The sequence below is a fragment of the Anneissia japonica genome, unplaced genomic scaffold (genome assembly GCF_011630105.1).
Source record: "Anneissia japonica isolate Jap-2015-1 unplaced genomic scaffold, ASM1163010v1 scaffold426_len1935630_cov189, whole genome shotgun sequence".
NCBI lineage: Eukaryota > Metazoa > Echinodermata > Crinoidea > Comatulida > Comatulidae > Anneissia > Anneissia japonica.
This window is the reverse complement of record NW_022713172.1, coordinates 829,320-850,741: the sequence shown is the minus strand read 5'-3', so window position 1 is coordinate 850,741 and position 21,422 is coordinate 829,320. Positions and strand designations below refer to the sequence as shown.

At 32.4% G+C, this 21,422-nt stretch overlaps 1 protein-coding gene across 1 annotated transcript in view; it reads left to right on the top strand.

Moving 5' to 3' along the window:
* LOC117108339 (roundabout homolog 1-like) overlaps window positions 1-20,064 on the top strand; it is a 58,177-nt gene extending 38,113 nt beyond the window's left edge. Inside the window, exons 10-25 of the mRNA XM_033250326.1 lie at window positions 666-822; window positions 3,050-3,177; window positions 4,661-4,855; window positions 5,490-5,642; window positions 5,806-5,933; window positions 7,753-7,969; window positions 8,645-8,766; window positions 9,832-10,054; window positions 10,912-11,259; window positions 12,199-12,363; window positions 13,141-13,272; window positions 13,782-13,914; window positions 14,526-14,836; window positions 15,704-16,252; window positions 16,812-16,880; window positions 17,276-20,064. Coding sequence (XP_033106217.1) covers window positions 666-822; window positions 3,050-3,177; window positions 4,661-4,855; window positions 5,490-5,642; window positions 5,806-5,933; window positions 7,753-7,969; window positions 8,645-8,766; window positions 9,832-10,054; window positions 10,912-11,259; window positions 12,199-12,363; window positions 13,141-13,272; window positions 13,782-13,914; window positions 14,526-14,836; window positions 15,704-16,252; window positions 16,812-16,880; window positions 17,276-17,445 — 3,200 coding nt within the window. The 3' untranslated portion in view covers window positions 17,446-20,064. The remainder of the gene's footprint in view (window positions 1-665; window positions 823-3,049; window positions 3,178-4,660; window positions 4,856-5,489; window positions 5,643-5,805; window positions 5,934-7,752; window positions 7,970-8,644; window positions 8,767-9,831; window positions 10,055-10,911; window positions 11,260-12,198; window positions 12,364-13,140; window positions 13,273-13,781; window positions 13,915-14,525; window positions 14,837-15,703; window positions 16,253-16,811; window positions 16,881-17,275) is intronic.
* Window positions 20,065-21,422: the final 1,358 nt, after the last annotated feature.

Genomic DNA, 21,422 nt, shown 5'->3' with positions numbered 1-21,422 from the left:
GGCTAAGATGCTTGCCCTCCAATGAAAGGGGTCCTGGGTTCATAATGAAGATTAGTTTATGTGCAGCATCTTGTTTGTATGTTTTATTTAAAGGATTAATATAGTTTGTTGTTGGCCTACCCATGAAATAGAAAATGTAAAACAAATATAAATTAAATAAGTTAAATGTAAATAGATAAATAAATGATATATAAATGGTCCAAAATGAAGGTTCTGGGGTGTTCCTGTTTAATACAGTGGGGTTCAGAATTTTAGTCATTAATATGTAAAATGGCTTCGAATTTGGTTAATGATACTTTTGGCAACTGCCGGGGAAGGGGAGTGAGCACTTCTATCTTCACCACTGTCATTTTTTAAATGTTTAATTAATCATCATTGTAGGTTCTGTGTTGTATTGATTATTATTTTTTTAATGGAAAGATATATAGAAAATAATTACCAAGAAGAAATACATTCCTGGCGCCTCCTTGTCCCCAAAATGATTGAACCTGATATATAATTTTAAATGATTATCGTTATCCTTCTTCTTAAAACGTCCTTAGTGGTTATTATACTATTGAGTGTATGCTTCCTGGACGAGTTTGTCATTGAAATGAAATGTATTTTTTAAAGTTTTTTTTTCATTTTTTTTTTTTAATCATCAGTTTCAACTTTCTTTTTATCAGCTGTATTGCATCAGTATCCTCCAGTAATTGACCTCGGCGTCGTCAACCAGACATTAACCATCGGCGAAAATGCAATGCTACCCTGCGAAGTGGTATCGGCAGACCAGACTAGCATACTGTGGCTGAAGAATGGCGTCTCAATCAGGCGGAATGATAGGTAAAAAAATATTGATCTAACAACAATTCATGGATGAGGTACCATACATTATTCAGTTCAGCAGGATGTGAAATTAAACATTTTGTTTTTGATAAGGGCATCTGCGTTTCCGCTATGTTATCCATCAAATTGCAACATTATTACTAAATTGCATTTGACAAAATTCTCTCTTGTCATGCCGCAGTAATCCTTCATGCAGCAGCCGTCCTGGTTATTTTGAACCATGATTTAACCATTATTAATTTTCAATTAAAAAAAGAAAATAGTTCTAAAAATAGTATTTTTTTTTCTTCTATAAATGCACTTAATGTTCATAATGGATAATGTATACTTAATATTCATCCTTTAGATTTAAGCTTTGTCCTGACTAACTTGTATGCCCATATATAGTCATGATGTGCCTATATATGGTCATGATGTGCCTATATATGGTCATGATGTGCCTATATATGGTCATGATGTGCCTATATATGGTCATGATGTGCCTATATATGGTCATGATGTGCCCATATATAGTCATGATGTGCCTATATATGGTCATGATGTGCCTATATATAGTCATGATGCCTATAGAATCTAATATTGTTTGGCAATCAATTTTTAGAAATTTTTGGTTGTTAAACTGCCAGTAAAAATATATGTTTTGGCAAGTGTCATTTTTTAGAGTTTGATAACATTTAATTTTTGTATTTATTGAGCAATTGAATAATTTTATTGATTTTTTTTCCTTCAAACTTTTCCGGATTTTATGAGACTTGATACAAAAAAAAATATCAGTGAATGATCGAATACTTAAAATTCCAATGATACTTGAGCAATTTCTCTCAGTCATCTAATTTTAGATTTTTACATTATTATCATATGTTTCAGTTTGGTGAAGCATTTAACTACCGATAGCTTAACGACGAAGAGCTTTGTGTTGCTACTTTAAGATATGACCTGGCAATCTCAATTTTAATTTTCATAACATTAAATCTCATGGATTCTCTGCTGTTTTCCAAACTATTGTGCCGGTTTATCCGATTAAGTTGTTGCAGATTGGATGTATATCTCATTGCATTTAATACATTGCCTGCACGTTACATTACTTAGTTTAAATCTCTTCAATTCTGCCGTACTTACTGGGGCAATATTAAGTATAATATTGAAATGCAAACACTTGATATGCTTCAACCCCGATGCGACTATTGACTACACTAAGAACGAGGAATGGAAATTGTGGATATAACAACATAAAATTAAATGTCTGGTTTATGGATATATACCGTTTTGTTTAATTGCATTGAACAATTTAACAATACATTTTAAAATCAAATGTGACTCTAAACTACATTGAGAATGAGGAGTTGAAATTGTGGATATAAAAACTAAAAATTAAATGTCTTATTCGAATCAAGTATATTCTATGATGATGCATGTACTGTAGCAGTTTACAGCTGAAGTATGAGAACAAAAATGACGCACAATGTTGAGCATTATTGCCGAAAAGGGGAGCGTAATCAAGATAGTATAATACATACGCCAAGTATCGAAATTTCACGCCATCCTGTCCAAATTCAATACTTCGACATTAATTATGTCATCATCAGGAATGAAGCGTAATCAATTGTTAAAATGTGTTTTTTTTTTCAAGAATGCAGGGTAGGGTTGTAGCTGTAGAAAACTAGGGATGTGTGATGGATATTTTAAGGGTGGGTAGGTGATAATATTAATAAACTCTAAATAATAAGAGTGGATTTTAAGGATGGAAAAGTGGGTTAATAAGGGTGGGTGGAGGGCCATGAAACTTAGCTTTATAGACTGGGTGGAAACTTCCAAGTCTGGGTGGCTCTGCCCACCATATCTACATCCCTGACTGGGCTTAAGAAAATATTTAACTGTTGATTTTTGTTTGAAATGCTTCCCTATTCAGTTCTAGAGTCCAAAGTTTAAATTGTTGGGAAACACCAGCATTTGATTTAACTTCATTTTTCTTTAAATAAAAAAAAAATAATAAAAAAGTAAAGATTTTTTTCTGACTGAATGAATAAACATATTATATCCAACACCAACTTTTTTTTTTCTTCTACGTTGCATGATTGAAAACAACTTCACTACCGTAACTGTTCCTCTTATTATAAATATTTATTATTTGCAAATATATTTTTTATATATTTATATTTTACATTTGTTTGTTAATGATAATGTTGATTTTTCTTTTGTAAGTAGTATTTTTTTTAATTTTCAGGATGACAAAACTTGACTCTGGTACCCTACAAATATCGGCTTTACACTCCTCCGATTCGGCGTTGTATACTTGTGTCGCAAGTAGAAACGACTACCAAACCAAATGGAATGCTACACTACTTGTTATAGGTAAATTGTCATGTTATATTTATATGCTAGTATAGCTGATTGAATATCTAACTTTTACTTTACTTAAACTTACCTCAGAAATAAATGGAATTGTCCTACCCATTGTGGTGTAGCACACAATAGGCTTTATTAGTAAATATCTGCATTTTTTAACTTTTAATTTTTTTTTATATTTTATTATTAATGTATTATAATAATAATATTTGTTAACTTTAAGTTTTGAACATATTCTATAGATACAGTAATTTTTTTAACTTAACTTTAACTCATTATTTAATTTAGTCTAAATTAACTGAATACTCATCAAATCTAAAATAATATTTCAATATAGTTGTACGGCTTTCCCATGGAGGTCCAGATTCAATAAAAGTATTTAAAAAAAAAACACTTGTTAAAAACAACTTAAAAAAAATCACACGTAATGTTAGATGTATACATAATACACATTTATTATACTTTTATTATGCTTACTACTTTATAAATTATCTTGTATGCAATTTTCTTCTCTGTCTTGTTTGTCCAATTACCTTTTTATGTGTTCTGCTAAGGCTTTATGGTCAGTTTAAAACACATTTTATTTGTATTATTATGAATAGACAATATTAATGCGAATCAGCTGTAACACGTATTTTATTATTATTGTAGCACATTAGGATAAAATAAACAACACAATATAAATGGCCCTCCAGGGATTATGAATAATGAAACTATCACAGGTTTTTTTTTAAGCATTCAACAAATAAAAATGTGTTTTCAACTGACCATGTAGAAAAAAACACATAAAAGGTAATTGGACATAATAATATAGAGAACGAAGCTGCATAGTATAGCTATATACCAACATATCAAATATAGAAAAACATATACAACATAGTGAAACACCCCAACTCCCCTCCGCAAGCAGCCTTGTATCTGGTCCCAATGACGTAAGAGATAGAGACAGGCACGTTGGTCGGTAAGCTTAGAGCTTTAAGGTTTAAACATTACCTTACCTAAAAGAAAATGACATACAAAGTGTAGCTGTATCGGTGGTTCGTTCGTTCATTCATTCATTCATTCATTCATTCATTCATTCATTCATTTGGCCACTCGCCCCCTCATGCTATTTATTAAATCACTTAATTCAATCACTTATTCACTCACCACTCTTATTCTTATCCATTCCCTTATTCACTCTCATCCACACTATTCAATCACTTATTCACTCACCCAGTCTTTCATTTATTTATGTATTCACTCGCTCACTAAACCATTATTTTATTCTTACAATCACTCATTTCATTCAGTCGTTTATTTAGTCATTATTATGAAAATGTTCCACCCACCTTTCCTTCCTTTACAAGTAATATTTACAGCACTCTATAGAGATGATGTATTGATTCCGTACAAGGTGAAATTTATGTATCACTACATCACATTATGTATAAAAGAATTTATCTGTTTTTGATTTTTAAAAAGATGTTGCTATACTGTACTTCTACAGGTGCAGATGAAATTGGAAAAATTGAAATAAGAAAAATGCCGCCAGAGAAAGATTTGCCTTCATCGCCGCGGCTATTCACAGTTGGCAATATCACAGGAAGCTCAGCGTTGCTGTCATGGCAACCACCTGAAAATAACGGAGGAAGTGGAATCACCTATTACCGCCTGGAGTACTTTATTGAAGACAGCTCGCAAGGTACAATAGAATTATCCCACTCTAAATATAGAATTGAAGTTTCAGTAATCCGCAAGCCCGTATGAATCCTGCTAAAACTTGTTGACAAATAAAACAAAACAAAAAGTAATAAAATAAAACTTCAAATACTGCTACACAGATGCCATATATTAAAACTTGTGGCTATGAAAGCATGGTCCTTTTTAATTAAATTAATTTAATATTAGCAGTGTATTAAAGATAGTATAATACATACTCCAAGTATCGAAATGCACGCCAAGGTGTCGGGATTCAGTATTTTAACATTAATTATGTCATCATCAGGAATGATTCCAGCTTCAATATTTCGACTTATTATGTCATCAGCTTTCTGAAGAGAAATGAAATCTTTTCTAATAAATATTTTTTGTCAGTAAGAAATTAGTAACAGTATCTATATCATAGTTTTTATGAGCCCAGAATTCATTGTTTAAAATGCAGTAATGTAAACATCCTGTATTTCCTATTTTATGATTGGCTGTTGAGAGTACATGCCACTGTAAAATGATATGTTTCATGGCATTAAAGAACAGCTTTGGCTGAAGATCGAATATTCTTCTTGAAATAAGTTGATCTATGGTCATAATGATGATGAAAATATATTTTTTTTATGCAGCTGGTTGGATGATTTTATTGGATCATATCACGAAGACATCAGCACACATCATGAACCTTAAGCATCTGACAGCATATCGGTTCCTCGTGAGGGCAGCAAATTCTCAAGGATTCGGTAAACCCAGTGAAGTATCGGCTCCTATTTCTACACTAGGTGAGTTGAATTTCTCATGTATGTAAATACAATTAAAACCATGTAGCACATAAATCCAACCGGATTTCTTTCAAATCCGATAGGATCTAACTCTGTCAGTACCTGTAGTCAGTTATTAAATTTTTGAATAAGGCTTGAAGTAGTTTGGATTTTGAATTCACAGATTCGGACGTAACTCCCCCGCCGATAATCACGTCACCGGTCAGCCCCCAGCAGAGACTGAACGTAGCAGGTGTGAGCATCGTTGATGTTCAAGTACTCAGCTCAAATGCAGTGAAGGTGGTTTGGAAGGTAAATACAGTAATAGCTTTTCGTGTCTTACTAAATAATAGAGGCTTAGCAAATATAATCCCTCACTGGTCACTCAGTATTTTCTCAAGGACAAGGCACTCGTGTCTGTCTTAATCCATTTGCACGGACTGGAATTTTTTTAATGTATTAACCTGTGCTGAGGAGAAGTACAGGTAGATTTGTATCTAGGGGTAGAGATGTATAGCTTGTTATTTCTACAATTCGTGGCTGAAATATGGATATAATTAAAGATCATGCTATTTTACGATTTATACACTAGTTTTTAATAGCGTATGTAATTAGCTCACGATTAAGGCCAAATAAGATTAATTGTTAATTTCACGTCCAGGATTTGAAATTATTTTTTGGTGAGGGTATTTATTATTTGCTTTTTACTATCCTATATACTAATGGTACTGTAAATAGGGTGGTAAGTAATAAAAATTATTTATATTTTAAAAATAAGTAAATTTTGGTAAAGTGTTGTGCCATTTAGCAAATAGTAAATATTTAAATGAGGAACGTGGAACTAGCAATTAGTTTTCTTTGGCCTAACCTGGGTTTCACTTTAAAATGTGGAATAATCAACGAATACTATGAAAGCTAATTATTTTAACATGTGCGGTGGCCTTATGGACTAGCGTAGTTTTCTTTTGAGAATACGGACTTATGATATTTTCTTTTAACTTTCAAACATCTATCTCTCAATGAGCCTCACATTGAAACTTGCTTTATTATTATTGCACTTTTTAGTAGTATGCAAAATTCTATACCCTTAATAATTATGTCCACCCCTAAATTTCTATTTTTTGTGGGGCTTAGGCCTTGGATTGGAGAATAATGTTCTTTAAACATAATTTTATCAGAAACACCAAAAGTGAATGCTGGAAACACCAGAGATACAACAACTTTAATATTACCATTCTACACTGGAAAGATGACATACACACACACACAATCTATCACATGCTGGAATCAATAGTGTTATTATTGTAAATATTTGCCAACACTGATTTAATTTAATCCCAGCTATCACAAATTGAAATTTAATCACCATTTCAATCAGGTTAATACACAGACACAATACTGCATGTAATAACAGACAGCATTTAATTACAAACTTCTATTAGAACACTCATTGTATTAGCAGTATCAATTATAGTAAAATATCTTTAAGGTACTTGCTGTATAAATTATATATGTTGAATTATTTTATATTTTTGTAGTTTTCAAAAGATAAAATATTGGGCATTTAAAAAAAATTAAATACATCTACTATATTGAATATTGACATTCAAATGAAATTAATGTTTTTGATATTTTAATGTAAAAATGACATACAATATTTCATAAAAAAATGTTTGTTTAATAAGACAAGTAATTCTTAATTGTTGATTGGGAAATTTGTCAAGAATTTACTTAAAAAAATGAAAATTATGGTATAAAAAATCTGTATATAATTCAATGAAATAATTGGTTAACAATTGTTTTTGTATGGAAAATTATTTTATACTTACATTTTTTATAGTGCTTTGTTTTACTGTCAGGTGAAAAAAATTATTCCATATGGAAAGATAAATTTTTTAAGATGACAGGTGGTAAACTGATTAAACACATTTGACCTACACACAATACTTTTAACTTAGAACAATGATTATGCCATAAAGTTGAGGTTTCAAGTGCAATTAGCCGAATTTCAACGGATCAAGAATGGCTCTTTCTTAATCCCTGGTTATCCATTGATGTTTTAACTGCTTTTGGGTATTAAATTGCTCGTTGAAGTGAATCTTAAGCGACCTTCCCCGTGTCTTTTTCACAGGTTGCCCGACATCAGGAGTACATCGAGGGATTCTATGTCATCTATCGTAAGGTTGCTGTTTTAGAGCAGCCCGTCGTTGAAGCAGTCAGAGACGTGAGCATGCTCCTTATAACCGAACTCACTCCCGGCACTCACTATAGTTTTATGATCAAGCCGTACTACCACCAAAACATTGGTTCCGAATCGGCACCTTTCACTATCACAACACTAGAGCATGGTAGGTATTTAATGATAGAGGGCACTGTTTCACAGTGGAGCCAAACATGGGTCAAAGGTTGCACATAATATGCTCTGAATTTAATTCTCAAATTAGAGATTTACTGGTAAAAACTACGGGTATATTGATCATATTACCTAATATTGTAGTTGGCCTGTATGGGATGTGCAATGGGTGATTAGAAGTCTTTTACATTTTATTGTAATCGTGAGCTAATATTGTGCATTGAGTTTTTCACAGTTAATGATACAATCCAAGCTCCACCCCTGGGGATAGTTGGTCAATGGCAATCCTGGATACAGCCCTATATCATCATTCTTCGCATTCCCCCCCCCAACCCCCATTATCAATCCTAAAAATATAAGCTCACACCCATGTAGATTTTTAGTGTTTTGTTTTTTTTGTTTTTTTTTAGAATTATAATCCAGCAGCACTGTAGTACTAAGCCTTAAATTACTTTTGGTATTTAATTTTAATGAGCATGTCAAGATGTTGGCTGACCTTCCACAGGGTTTGTGTGTACATATGATTTTTAAGAAGAGCTCCCTCTTGTGGTCATGTCCTTTACACTCCTATATTTTGGTGTACAGTTTTTGCATTGCACATTTTAAAATTGTACATTTTCACATTTGGGGCTATCTTATATAATTGTCATAACAAATGATTTAATATTAGGAGCTGAACTGCCAGATGAAATTGGAGGAGATGATGTTTTACAAGATAAATTGAATCAATGTGAAATCCGACTTCGAACTCTGGAACCGATTGGTACCAGCAGCATTAAGGTGTTGTGGAGGGTGAGTTTTATTTATTATAAGATGTTATTTGAAAGATGGGGCAGTGGGGAATTATTTTTATTTTTAATAATTGAATTTCCTGATTGCATTTTTGAGAATGTCAGCCCAGACAGCATAGTTGTTAACACAATGCAGAATTATTTTCTATTGAGAATAGCCATAGAAAGCTGTAGAGTGCAAGACAATTTCATTTAATTTGTAAAAATATTATAAGCTATACAAATATAATCACATTTAAATAAATAATACTCTAAAATGTTAAAAATTTAATCATTCAGAAATTTACAGCAAAAATTCACTGGTTGTGAAGTTTGGAAAAACTTCAAAAAATTAATGTAAGAAGGTATCAATTATCAACAAAATTAATATAATTTTTTGCTGATTCAAATCATTTTCATTTAAAAAAAATTATTAGAAAAAATTAACTAAATTATATAATCTTTAAAAATATAATATTGTCCCTGAAAATGAAAAAAAGCAAAAAAAAATAATTTAAAAAATAATATACAAATTATTAACTTGAGCATAAACATTTTTAAATTGAAAAAAAAAAATTTGTAACCAGATTTGTATACTTGATAATTAAGAAACGTGTATAGAAGGATGATGTTACTAGTTACTAATCTTTATTTTTGCGCTGTAACATTATGGGTAAACATAAATAATTTTTCGCTGTAAAATTGTGGGTAAACATAAATATACTAATCTCTGTGTTCAATTTGATAACTTTTATGTTACTTCAAAATGTGCAATTTAATTTTTAAAATGAGTTTACGATATTTTTTGGTATTTTCATGGGACAATAAATCTTTATTATCAGACTGCATAAATTTTTAACTTTCAGATAATATATATTTTTATTTGTTAAATTTTTATAGTGCTTGATTATGTTTTGTTGTGTATGAAGTCACTTGATAGTTTTTTAACAATTTTTTTGACAATCCTAGGATGGCAGGTTTCCACTTTTTATATTTGTAATCTTTTTGTTCATCCGAAAATAAAAAATTTGAATTTGAATAAACAAGAAATAAAAATATGATTTAACATTATACGTTGAAATCGCAGGTGCAGAATGACGCATGTAAAGACTATGTCGATGGTTACCACGTGAAGTACTACAAAGACCGCATCAATAACCGGTACTTTACGAAGACTGTGAAGAAATCGCGAATGGCAACATTACACAATCTCGCTGGAGATGCCACCTACTTTGTAAGCATAGTACCATTCAACGGTCAGCAGCAGGGTAAGGGAAGTGACGTCAAGGAGGTGCAGCTTAGCAAAAGTGGTATGTAACTTTTTTGTTTCTTATTTCTTTTTATTATTATTATTATTATTATTATTATTATTACTATTATTAAAATTATAAAGAGAATGAAATAATTATAGTAAAACAGTGAACTCAAATTTGTACTCTTGAGGCGTTGAAGAAAAAAGGGTCAACCGATTTTTATGCTTTGACTGTACACCTTGCCTAAAACATTAGTAACATCATCCTTCTATACATACGTTTAAAATGTAATACAAACATTCTGCAATAGTCATCTCATGATTGGCTGTAAAATAAAACGCCTTTCATTGTGTGTAGTTAAAAATTGATAATGTATTATACTATACAACTACAGTATGACGGTTACACCAGTAGTCTTACCTACAGCTTAGTAACATCATTCTTCTTTGCATATGTAAAATGTAATAAACATTCTCAAATATTAATCTTATGATTGGCTGTAAAATGGAATATGTCTTTCAAATTGTTTGTAAACTAAAAACAGGTATGTATGTATCTATACAATAGCGCTATGATGTAACCATGCTGGATTACATTATTAATGTTGTAATGTGTATGTGCAATAATTCATAATATTTATGATAATAATTATACAGATTTAATATGTTAATGAGGATAAATTGATATGTAAACATAATAACATTTTTCATATAATGTATGATTATCTATATTAAGTAAAACTCTTAATCAAAAACATAAATGGATAGCATTTTTTTTTGTCATAATTTTTATTACAAAGGACAAAATAGAAAATATTAATATTGATTTAGAATGATAAACTTATTGATTAACTGTTTCTGAAATAGCAAAGACTTTGAGTAAAAGTTATTTATTTTCTGTATTTCTTCCCAAAGGACCCTTCACGGCCCCTGTTAATAAAGACACGCCCGAGAGTCTTGATGGGTTACCTATCGGTGTCCGCGTTCACGTCAAATCCTCAGACACTATCTCAGTTGAATGGAAACCTCCCGTAATAACGCATGACATCATCGTCGACTACCTTGTCATGTGCCTTGGAAACAACAGTATGTATCATCGCAACATAACCACAAGAAATAACTCAACGTTTTATGTAACATTTAGCGATTTGGAGCCTATGATGACGTACACGATTCTTGTTGCGGCTCGTATGCGTGATCGCTCTGCGGGAACGAGTAACATGGTTAGAATCGGCCCGCCTAGCACAGTCACCATACAGCTCAGTAAGTTTAATCGTTTTTTTTACTTTACTGGGGGTGTGTATGTCCAAAGAAAGAAACTAGAATCATTTTGTACACTTTGCTAATTCTACTTGTTTTTGTCCTCCTTCTTTTGTTTCCATTCCTTCTCTCGATTCTTGTCATTCTTATACACTCTTCAATTGATGTAGAAATGTATGAATTCTCATTGTAACTGTGATTTAATGTCTGCTTTGTTTTTTAAGCCGTTGGTTGTCATACCAATCATTTTAAATGTCTGCTATATGCCATGTATTGTAGATTCAATGTTGCTAAAAATGTTTTTGTTCCGTATTATTCAACTTTTTTAATTTTGTGTCGTTAAAGATAATTCAATTGACCCTTTCTTTGATACAGTAGTTTTAAATGTTTTTGTAGCATTTTTCTTTAGATTTATTTAAGTACATAAATAACATGTTGTAATTAATGATTGAGAATCTAATATTTCAGATGGATCATTTAGTATTTAGTTGGATTATTAGGATGAAGATAAATTATAGATTAAGTTGAATTATGGGTATTAAGGTGGATCATTGGCAATCTGTATACGTTACTGTGGCTTTTTTAAAATGAATTATTGTACAATTTTGAATGATTATGGATCAGTATTAACGATTGTAAATGTTTACAACATAATGAGGGTATGTATAAATTGATTATTGTGAATTACTACAAATTATTATTGGCTATTACAAATTAATTTGTTGATTTCCTTTTTTTCATGTACTTAATACTTTTAGCCACAAAGTCATATGTTTAATAATAAATCAAATAATAAATTATACATCAAATTATGCAATTTTTATAAATTATTTTTGAATATGGATTATAAAAATAGTAATGAGTTATTATGGATCACTTTAAACCTAAAGAAATTTTAGAGGCTTATTTTATTTATAGATCAATATTTTCTTTTCCTTTCAGATCAGGATCCTGTAATCTTAAATAATAAGAACAATGAGAATCTTGTGACATCGCCACTTTTCATTGGTATTCTTGGAGCTGTCATAACAATCTTAGTCATCATGATTATTACATTCTGGTTTTTAAAACAAAAGAAGAAAAAGAAACAAGGTCTAGACTCAAAAGGTAAAGGACAGGGATCATAAAAGTACTTATTTACATTATGATTTTAGCAATAATACAGTATATTGTGATTATGACAGTGAATTGATATAACATTAAAAAAAATAATACTAATAGTATATAATTTATTTATTTCATTTATTTAGTAATAAAAATTAATAATAACAAAATGACAAGTATATTATATTCATTCATTTATATATAATATTTATCTATTACCGTAAGTCATTTATTGACTAATGAAATAATGATGATATAGATTAGCTATATAATAATACAGCATTATAATTGTGTTTTTTTTTTTGGTTTTTTTTAAACTACTCTAGACATACGACATGTTCATCCTTTTGCAATTAATTTTTTCCAACAATATTACTAAATCATTTTGAAATGTTATTAACCATAAAAATAGGATTGTCAATTCTAGAAAGCATAGTGGTATAGTTGGAAAAGTGACCAAATGAAACCTGGAGGTCTTCAGTTAAAATATTAATAGAATCAAGCATTACAATCAAATTTCAGCTTAGCTAGGCTCAAATGCTGGCCTAAAGTAACACAAATAATTCAAACTCTCTACGTGTTTGCATGTTTTTTTTCTTTTAATTGTGTTGCAATCAAATTTTACATGACTTTTTGAAGTGAAGGGTTTTAAAAATGTTTGCAGTAAATTTTCTAGACATAATGAAATAAATATTTAATATAGAGTAATGTCTTTTATTATTAAACAAGTTTATGAACAAGATGAATAACTATTTCATGTGTATGCATTTTTTTTTTTAGTTGTATTTACAGCATGTGATGGAGATGGTAAGTGTAGCGTTTATAAGCCGGCTGTTAGCCAAGTAAGCACAAAAACTCACGAAGGTCAATGGAATTCACACTCGTGGCAGAGAACGCAAATTGATAACCAAGGTGAGAATTGTTTAATGTTTACATTTCGCATTCATATTTTACGTTTTTATCATCCTAAGGGTACATCTACTTGATGTTGATTACTTTTGTAACCTTGTTGAATTACAAAGGTGTTGAATTAGTCGTGTTTGCACTTGCCATAGCGATATGGGTGAAACATATGTAAACATCATTTATTTGTCTTCTTTATATCTCTGTCTAATGAAAGTAGTTTTATAAGTTTGCATGCCAATCAGTGGTGTATCTAAAGAGGGGTATTACGGGGATGGGGTGCACACCCCCAAAATAGCATACACCCCCATTCACTAACCATTAAAAATACTTAACATTATCGCTAAATAAAACCAGCATATTATTATAGTGGCACCGTGGCATGATTTTTAAGAACTATAAATCCTAGGAGCAAGGTACAAAGCCAAAAAATTCAGAAATTTTCACTCAAGTTAAACAAACTTTTTTAGGCATAAACATTTTCATGTTAGATATATTTTTTTTTTTTTATATTTCAGATTACACTATAAACACATATGGTTTCCGTAGTAACTGTGATCATTCCGGTCAGCACGACTGTAGCAAATCCAACACATGGTCATCAACGGCTCATTCCACTTTAGACACGTTCCACCGGCGAATGCAAAAACCGTAAAAAGCTACTTTATCACCTTTTTTGTTATCAGAAGCAAAAATTAGACTTTAAAATAAATTAAGAGACTATGTATTTTCCAAAGTGTAAATGGGAACGATGTAAGCAAAGGCTTATATTTTTTTAGAATAGAGTACATTGGAGTTCCCACATTCATTCTTATAATACCTTTTTTGGCAGCTTAGCTCAGTCGACTAAACTGGTCGTAGCAACTGTGTGCTCGCTGAACTGTGGAGATCTTTACTTTCCTTGTATTTCAGCTGAAGGGCGGAAATGCAAGTTATGATATCTAACCGCCTTTTCGATGAGACACTTAAGCCATTGGTTCTGTGTCCATTATGGCCCATGTACATGTTAAAGAATGCACACTTTTAGGAAAAGAGTAGGTGATTCTCTGCCGGCCAGTGTACTGCCCAATCACCCAAATGAACACCGCTGGAAATAAGCCATCTTCAGACTTTCGTGGGTTATCCCTTGTGTTTGGAGATTACACCCAATAAATCCATCCACCAGAGTTTGGAATCAAAATATTGTTTGTTCATTTTGTTGCATATGTAAAATTATGATTATTATAAAGTAATTATTTTTATTTAATTTTTTCCATCAACAGAGTACATGGTCCTGAATATGCTGTAGTAGAAAAATCTGAGAGCCCTAGCTGCAGCCTACACGGCATCCATATCTTAATCCCTAGCAACAGTAAAGAAGACCCATTGAACATAGAACCCTACGCATCAACATCCCTCATCCAGGCACGTTATCTCCACCAACAGCAGGCCCAGAGGTTTCCCGAAAACCCCCTAAACAGAACCGGTCCAAAAGCTCCCTGGCATGGGGAGGTCATTAACAATGGGTACAGCAGTAGCGATAACTCTGGTGCCCCGCCTCTTCCGCCTTCTATTCCTGAAAGATGTGTTAATGGTAAGTGCTTTAAAGGTTTATTGCTCTTAAAATATATGTTTGAATGTGTGCATATGTAAATGCCTAGGATATGGAACTAACCTGGGCCTAAGCTGAAAGGTTTCTTTCTCATCTAATTGATGCTGTTATGGTACGCCTTTAGGGAGCCATCGATGATGTGACCCTAAGACAAATTCACTTGTCCGTGACCATTCTGTGTTCTCTACACAACAAATTCAGAGGACAATGAGAAATGTAATACCACATCCACAGATGCTCGTATGTGCCATCATTCCATCCTAGATTCTAACGTCATCATGGAATCGAAAGCTGCCTATTGTCATCCAAGTTGACTGGCAAAGACTTTCTCAGTTATAGCCTAATGTCAAAACAGAAAATAGTAAAGAAAGAGCTTAGGTTTTTGCCAGTGAATATGAATAAAACAATTCATAATAAAGATTGAATGGTTTTGAATTACTGTGTAACTTCACTAAGGTATATTTTTCACTTGGCCTAAAAATTATTGACATTTGTGGATGGTTATGCAAAACAGTAAAACAGTTTAACTTGCGTAAGTCGACTTTGCTTAACTCGAATAATTTCTAATTTGAGTTTATTTAACAATGCCAAATTGTTGTATTTTCTATTAATTAGCAATCTGTAAGTCAAATTTTTTCTAAGTCGAACAATTTTTCAATGGCATTTTGGGTTCGACTTTAGCAAGTTTAACTTCATAAAACTCTCTTGTTTGAGTCACTGCCACCAAACAAAGAATTTATTATTTAAAACTAATTTGAAATTATAATCTAACCACGTAGAGATGACATTATGATACAAACTTTTGGTATATTTTTAGTTGTCAATTATGGTATATATTTTCACCTTTAGATGGAATGCAACATTTACCTCCAGGAGTATTTGTAAAACCAGTTGAGAGCAACTCCTGCACTCCTTACCAAGCTAGATCTGCATCACCTTGTAGCACGTTCCAAAAGCCAAACAGGCCTACTGTGCACATAACAACAAACCCACTCGCTTCCAGAAACATCACCTACCAGGATGGTGTACCTCATATACCTTACCAGCCGGCTAGTGTAAACACAGATCACTCACCAACACCGCCGACTCAACGGTGGACACCACCCTCGGCCGACTCGTGCAGCGATAACAACTCCAGCCCCCCGTGCGATCAGCATCAGCCGAAGCCTAGGTTCCTTATGTCAAGTTCACCTGATCCATACACGAGCCAGCTGAATGATTTGTCATCGCTTCAAAGCTATCAAGTCTCTCCAATGCAACAGAGTCTGCCGCTACATAAGTACTTAACACAACAACAACAGCAGCAGCAGGAACAACAACAACTACAGCAACAGAAACAGCAACAACAACAACAACAACAGTTACAACAACAGCAAGCAAGTATGTATGAACATAATGGTAAGTAAATTGTTATACACGTTATACACTGTCAGAATGGATTCAGGCAGGAGGGGAAGGGCAGGGCACTTCTTTGCAGTTGTAGTTTTCATTAACAAAATAGATTCTGTTAGGCTACAGTTCATGTCCCTGTGTACTGACCTCCCATTCCAACTGCCCCAATTTTTCATTAATTCTGTCACAATCACTTCTAAGGCCACTTTTGAAAATTTTGGATAAGTCAGTATCTAATACTGTTTGTTTCAGATATATCTTACCAATACCAGGTCACCCTCCATAAAATATGGTTTTAAAATAATAATAATAATTAAAAAAAAAAAAAAACAGAATTGTAAATATTGATATTTTGTATGTGTATTTATCTTGTTTCGATTGATGGCTTATCAGTTACAGTAAATGAGTTTGATAGCTTATCATAGCCAAAAAAAAATATTAAAATTCAATAAATGCATAAATTTATAAATGCATAAATTTATGTTGTTGTTTTGTATATGTAGTATACAATGCATCACTGTTAACTATTTTTAATCAATTAAAATAATAACAATTTTTCTTTTAGGTCATGAATGTGAAGATGTAGAATTTCATAATGGGAATTCAGAACTGGACTCTATTAGTAATTGTACAGGTATAAAAATACTTTTCTATTTTATTTGATATCTCTTTCATATATTTATTTATTCTGTATTTTTACTGCATGCGCTTTCAGTATTTGTGTACTGTTTTTCAAAGTGGTGCAGTTGCATAATTAAATAAATATTGAAAAGCGATGCAAGTAACATAAACATTCCTAAATATGTGTATACAATACAAATAATTAAGAATTAAGAGAGTTTTTAAAAGATAAAATAGTCATGTATGTATGTGTGTATCGGTATACGTACCTGTCTCTTATTCATATCCACGTACAGTACGTGCAAGTCACAGATACTCGTCATAGGAAATGTGCTAGTGTGAACAGAGACTTGTATTTAGCCATTTAAATCTAATTTTACATTAAACAATATTGTCTTTTTTTCACAGATTCTTTGGTCACATCTTGCACATCTGGTAGCAGCAGTATGCAACATAGTCAAGGAAGTTTAGATGATTCTGACGGATCCTATTTTACAGATATACCAAACATTAATTCCATTCCACAAATACTGACTGACAGATCTCCGTCTGACTCCAAGTCATCTTCAGTTACATAGTAACGTGATTGCAGACAGTGCTGCAAAGATAAAGGACTTCTTGAAATTTGATCAAAACATCTATTTTATAGATTATTTATGATTGTAAACACTTATTGTAAAATTGTATTAAGTTATATTAAATTGTTTATATATACAAACTAATTTTTTTTTTATAACAAATGGAAATAGGAAGCTAAGAAGGATTTTATTGAGGTTGTTACAATATCCATGAGGCAAAAGTTCCCGTTAGCAGAAATGGTCCATAGTGAGCTGTCTGATGGTTGAGATTGAGTTGTCAAATGGTCCAGAGGGAGAGCTGTCAGCAACTCCATAAACTTGAATTGGTTTTAAGAATGTCCATTGGGAGTTAACAAGAGAGCAAACATATAGCCATCGGAATGTAAACAAGAAACCCATTACAATCACTCACTTCTCATCTCATGGGCTTCACTGGCTATAAATAATTTAAGAACCCATTATTATTCAACAAACCAGCAGGATTTATAACCCAGGTGTTTTTTTTCCAAAAGCCGGGTGCCATGGACCATTTCTGTTAATGGCCAAAAATGCAGCATGCAAGAAAAAATATTATTATTACCTTTATGCTAATGAAATATCAAGAACTTAAACTCACATAAGCCAAGTATTATCAGATAGTAGATTATGTACTATAAAGATATAGTGAATATGTTAATCTCATGTGTAGCTAGCATAATCATTTTGTGTGGATGTGTGCATATGAGGAGTGCCTGGATGTGTTTGCTTTTGAATTTGAAGAGGTGCCTGGATGTTTTTGCTTTTGAAGGCGAGGTGCCTGGATATGTGTGCAAATGAGGGCGTGCCTGGATGTGTACGAAGATTGAGAGAAATGGGTACTGTGGGTCTGTGGTAGGGTAGTATGTTGGTTGTCTATGGTGTCTGACACACCAAAAATATGCAACAGTCTGAAGACTTCTTATCAGTGGGGTCCTTCTGTTGTCAGGAAGAGTTATTGAAATAGATCAGAACCACCTACTCATTTTGAGAAATGTTTTGGGTTCTTTAAAGTGCACGGAAGACTTTGCTCTTGGTCTACGGCTTAGTCTTTATCTGAGAGAGAAATCTGATCCAGAAACTGGAACCATGAGGAAGGGGTAATTCAAACCTTCAATGGTGATAACTTATGGAGCTGTAGATAGAGATACCCCAGCCGTATCACTTGACCATTTACCTATTACTCAGGCCTGAGGCACCAGTCTTCTCAAAATAGTCTGCATTTTATGTATTATAAAGCCGTATGTTGCTTAACATTGATCTGACAAGAACTAGTGTATCAATGTAGTATAGCCGTAGAGAGAGGGGCTGTGTTTTCAAGTCGTACAGGTTTTCCGTTTTGTCTGCATTATGGAGATTTATTAACAGATACCAGTACATTTTTTTACCCATCCTTCGTAATTTTTCCAAGACTTTCGACAACTTCATGTTCAAAATCAGCAAATCTCAAACCATTTCAGATTTCTAAGCCCAACTAACAAAACACTTGAATCTGATAATACTAATTTGTTATCTTACTTTTTTCTTGAATTTTATTTGTGTTCTATTCCTTGTTTGATAACTTACCATTTCATACTTTTGCTTTACAAAATCGTGATTGTTAACTTTATTTGTTAAATATCTGAGGATTTTTATTTTATTTCGTTACGGTGATCGTTTGAAATAATGTGTGATCCTGCATGTGCTGACAGTTTTCCACCATGTGTTAAATTGTTTCGTGTGATACACGGAAGTGAAGTAATTTATTTGTTAATATTTGTGTAAAAACAAGAAATACAATTTCCAGTAAATCTATAGTGTTGTAATAAATATTTTTTTAGAGACTGGAAAGTGGAATTTTTACAAAATACTGGGCTCAAGGGCTCTAGTTATGATATTGCAAAGGAAACTTGGAATTCGAGTCCAGACAAAGCCGGCCCTAGATCGCCGGGCTGCGTGAAATGTAAGCCCACTACATGCCATGGTAACAAAAAGATTGCCAGCAACAGCCGCCTCTGTGGAGGCAGGCAGAAAATCTAAAGCTGCTAAAACTAAGAGGCATAGTAATGACATTACAAGAGTTCAAAAGAGGCAAACTAGATGGTTCAAGGCCTAAATTATTTGCCCTATGAGCAAAAATTGCATCATTTCAAACTGCCACTTCTGGAATTTAGACGGCATCAGGCAAATTGGTACAAAGTACAGTGTTCAGATTTATTCAGAGGATGTGATGTTCTTGATAAGAGAAAGTTTTCCATCTTTCATGTCGACTCTTGAACTAGAAGACACCCTATAAATTTGGCTAAACTTAGGCCCAATGGAAAGGTTAGGAGAAAGTTTTTCTCATGAGTCATTAATGATTGGAATAATCTACCTAAAGCTGCGGTCCAGACCCTTAATTGGAGTTTTCGTTGGTATATGTTTGTGCAGAAAAGGGTACCGGTATGTGCGCCTTGAGACGGTTTCGATCGTGGAAGGCGCTATATAAATATAAAATCATAAACCATAATTGTGTGATGTTGGAGAGAGGGATATGTATATGTGTTATGTGTGTCTGTAAGGTGTGGGTGCTATGATGATGTCTAATAGGTGAGGGAAATGTAAATAATATATTTAATAGATAATCAAAAAAAGAAACATTGGTACGGTACTGATTGAATGTGCTATGCTGTACTAGAGATCTATGGAAATTATATCTAACCAATGACCATCTAATGAATTAGATTAGCACAAGTCATTTATATGTATCATCTTATGAAATTGCCAATGTTATTTTAAATGTCTACTCATAATTACTACTTATATTAAAATCTTCTTACATTTATTTTTTTATATTTACTTGTTAAATTATTAAGAATTTTTTATAAATAATGAAATATTAAATTTTAATTATTTGAGATTTAAAATAATATATTGATGTTCATTTAAAGGATATTTAAAATTGTTTAACTTTCCCAAAATAAGGTTAAAAAAATATTAGTACTAAAATTTCAAATATAATATCTTGATAATTTTTAAGTCCAATATACTTATATTTTATTAAATTAGTTTTTATCTAGTGGTGGCAAGCAGGTGTTTGGTGACCTGGTTTGGCATTGTTGACATGCAGGTGTTTGTAAACCATGGCAACCATAGCTTAATTAACCATGGCAACAAGGTGTTTTTAACCCATACCAACCAGGTATTGTTGACCCAGTCTTGTTGTAAATCAGTTTGTGAACCATGACAACCAAATGTTTTTAACCATGGCAACCATGTGTTTTGTAAGCCAAAGCGACTAGGAATTTTCACCCAGTGTTGTTAACAAGTTTCTGTGAACCATGGCAACCATGTGTTTGTAAGACATACTGACGTAGCAACCAGATATTTTTTACCCAGTGTTGTTAATAAGTGTCTATAAACATGGTAACCATGTTTTTTTTTTTTATATTATCCATTGTTGTCAACAAATGTTTGCAAGCCCATGGCACATATGTTTTGCTAACCATGGCAATCTGGTGTGTGTTTTTTTGTGTGAACTAATGGACATCAGTGTTTGAAAAATAGCTGGAATCGCTGCAATGGATTGAAACATCTTTTACATCATTTGTTTTCAAAACAATATGTCCCAATCATTTGTTACATTGTAATTCCAGTTATATATATTACACAAATTATATTACAGGGACATTATATATAATTGCTTCAACAATGCTAGGTTGACTGCAGTGGCCTGCAAACTGTTAATTTTGCTTCTGGGACTTCAGTGAATTGCTGCATTCGTCCATTGCATTTGTGCTTATTATATCTATACATCTCAGCCAATGCATAGGCCTAGATCTAGATAATGTATCATTTTTTTTTTTTGTAACTTTAAAATTGTTATGTACATGCAGGGCTATCGTGAGCGCCCTCAGTGAGGTCATGTAGCAGGGCCCAGGTTGGTTCTGCGGAGGAAGTCCTTTAAATAAATCCAAAATTGTGAAATTTTCTAGTTACTCATT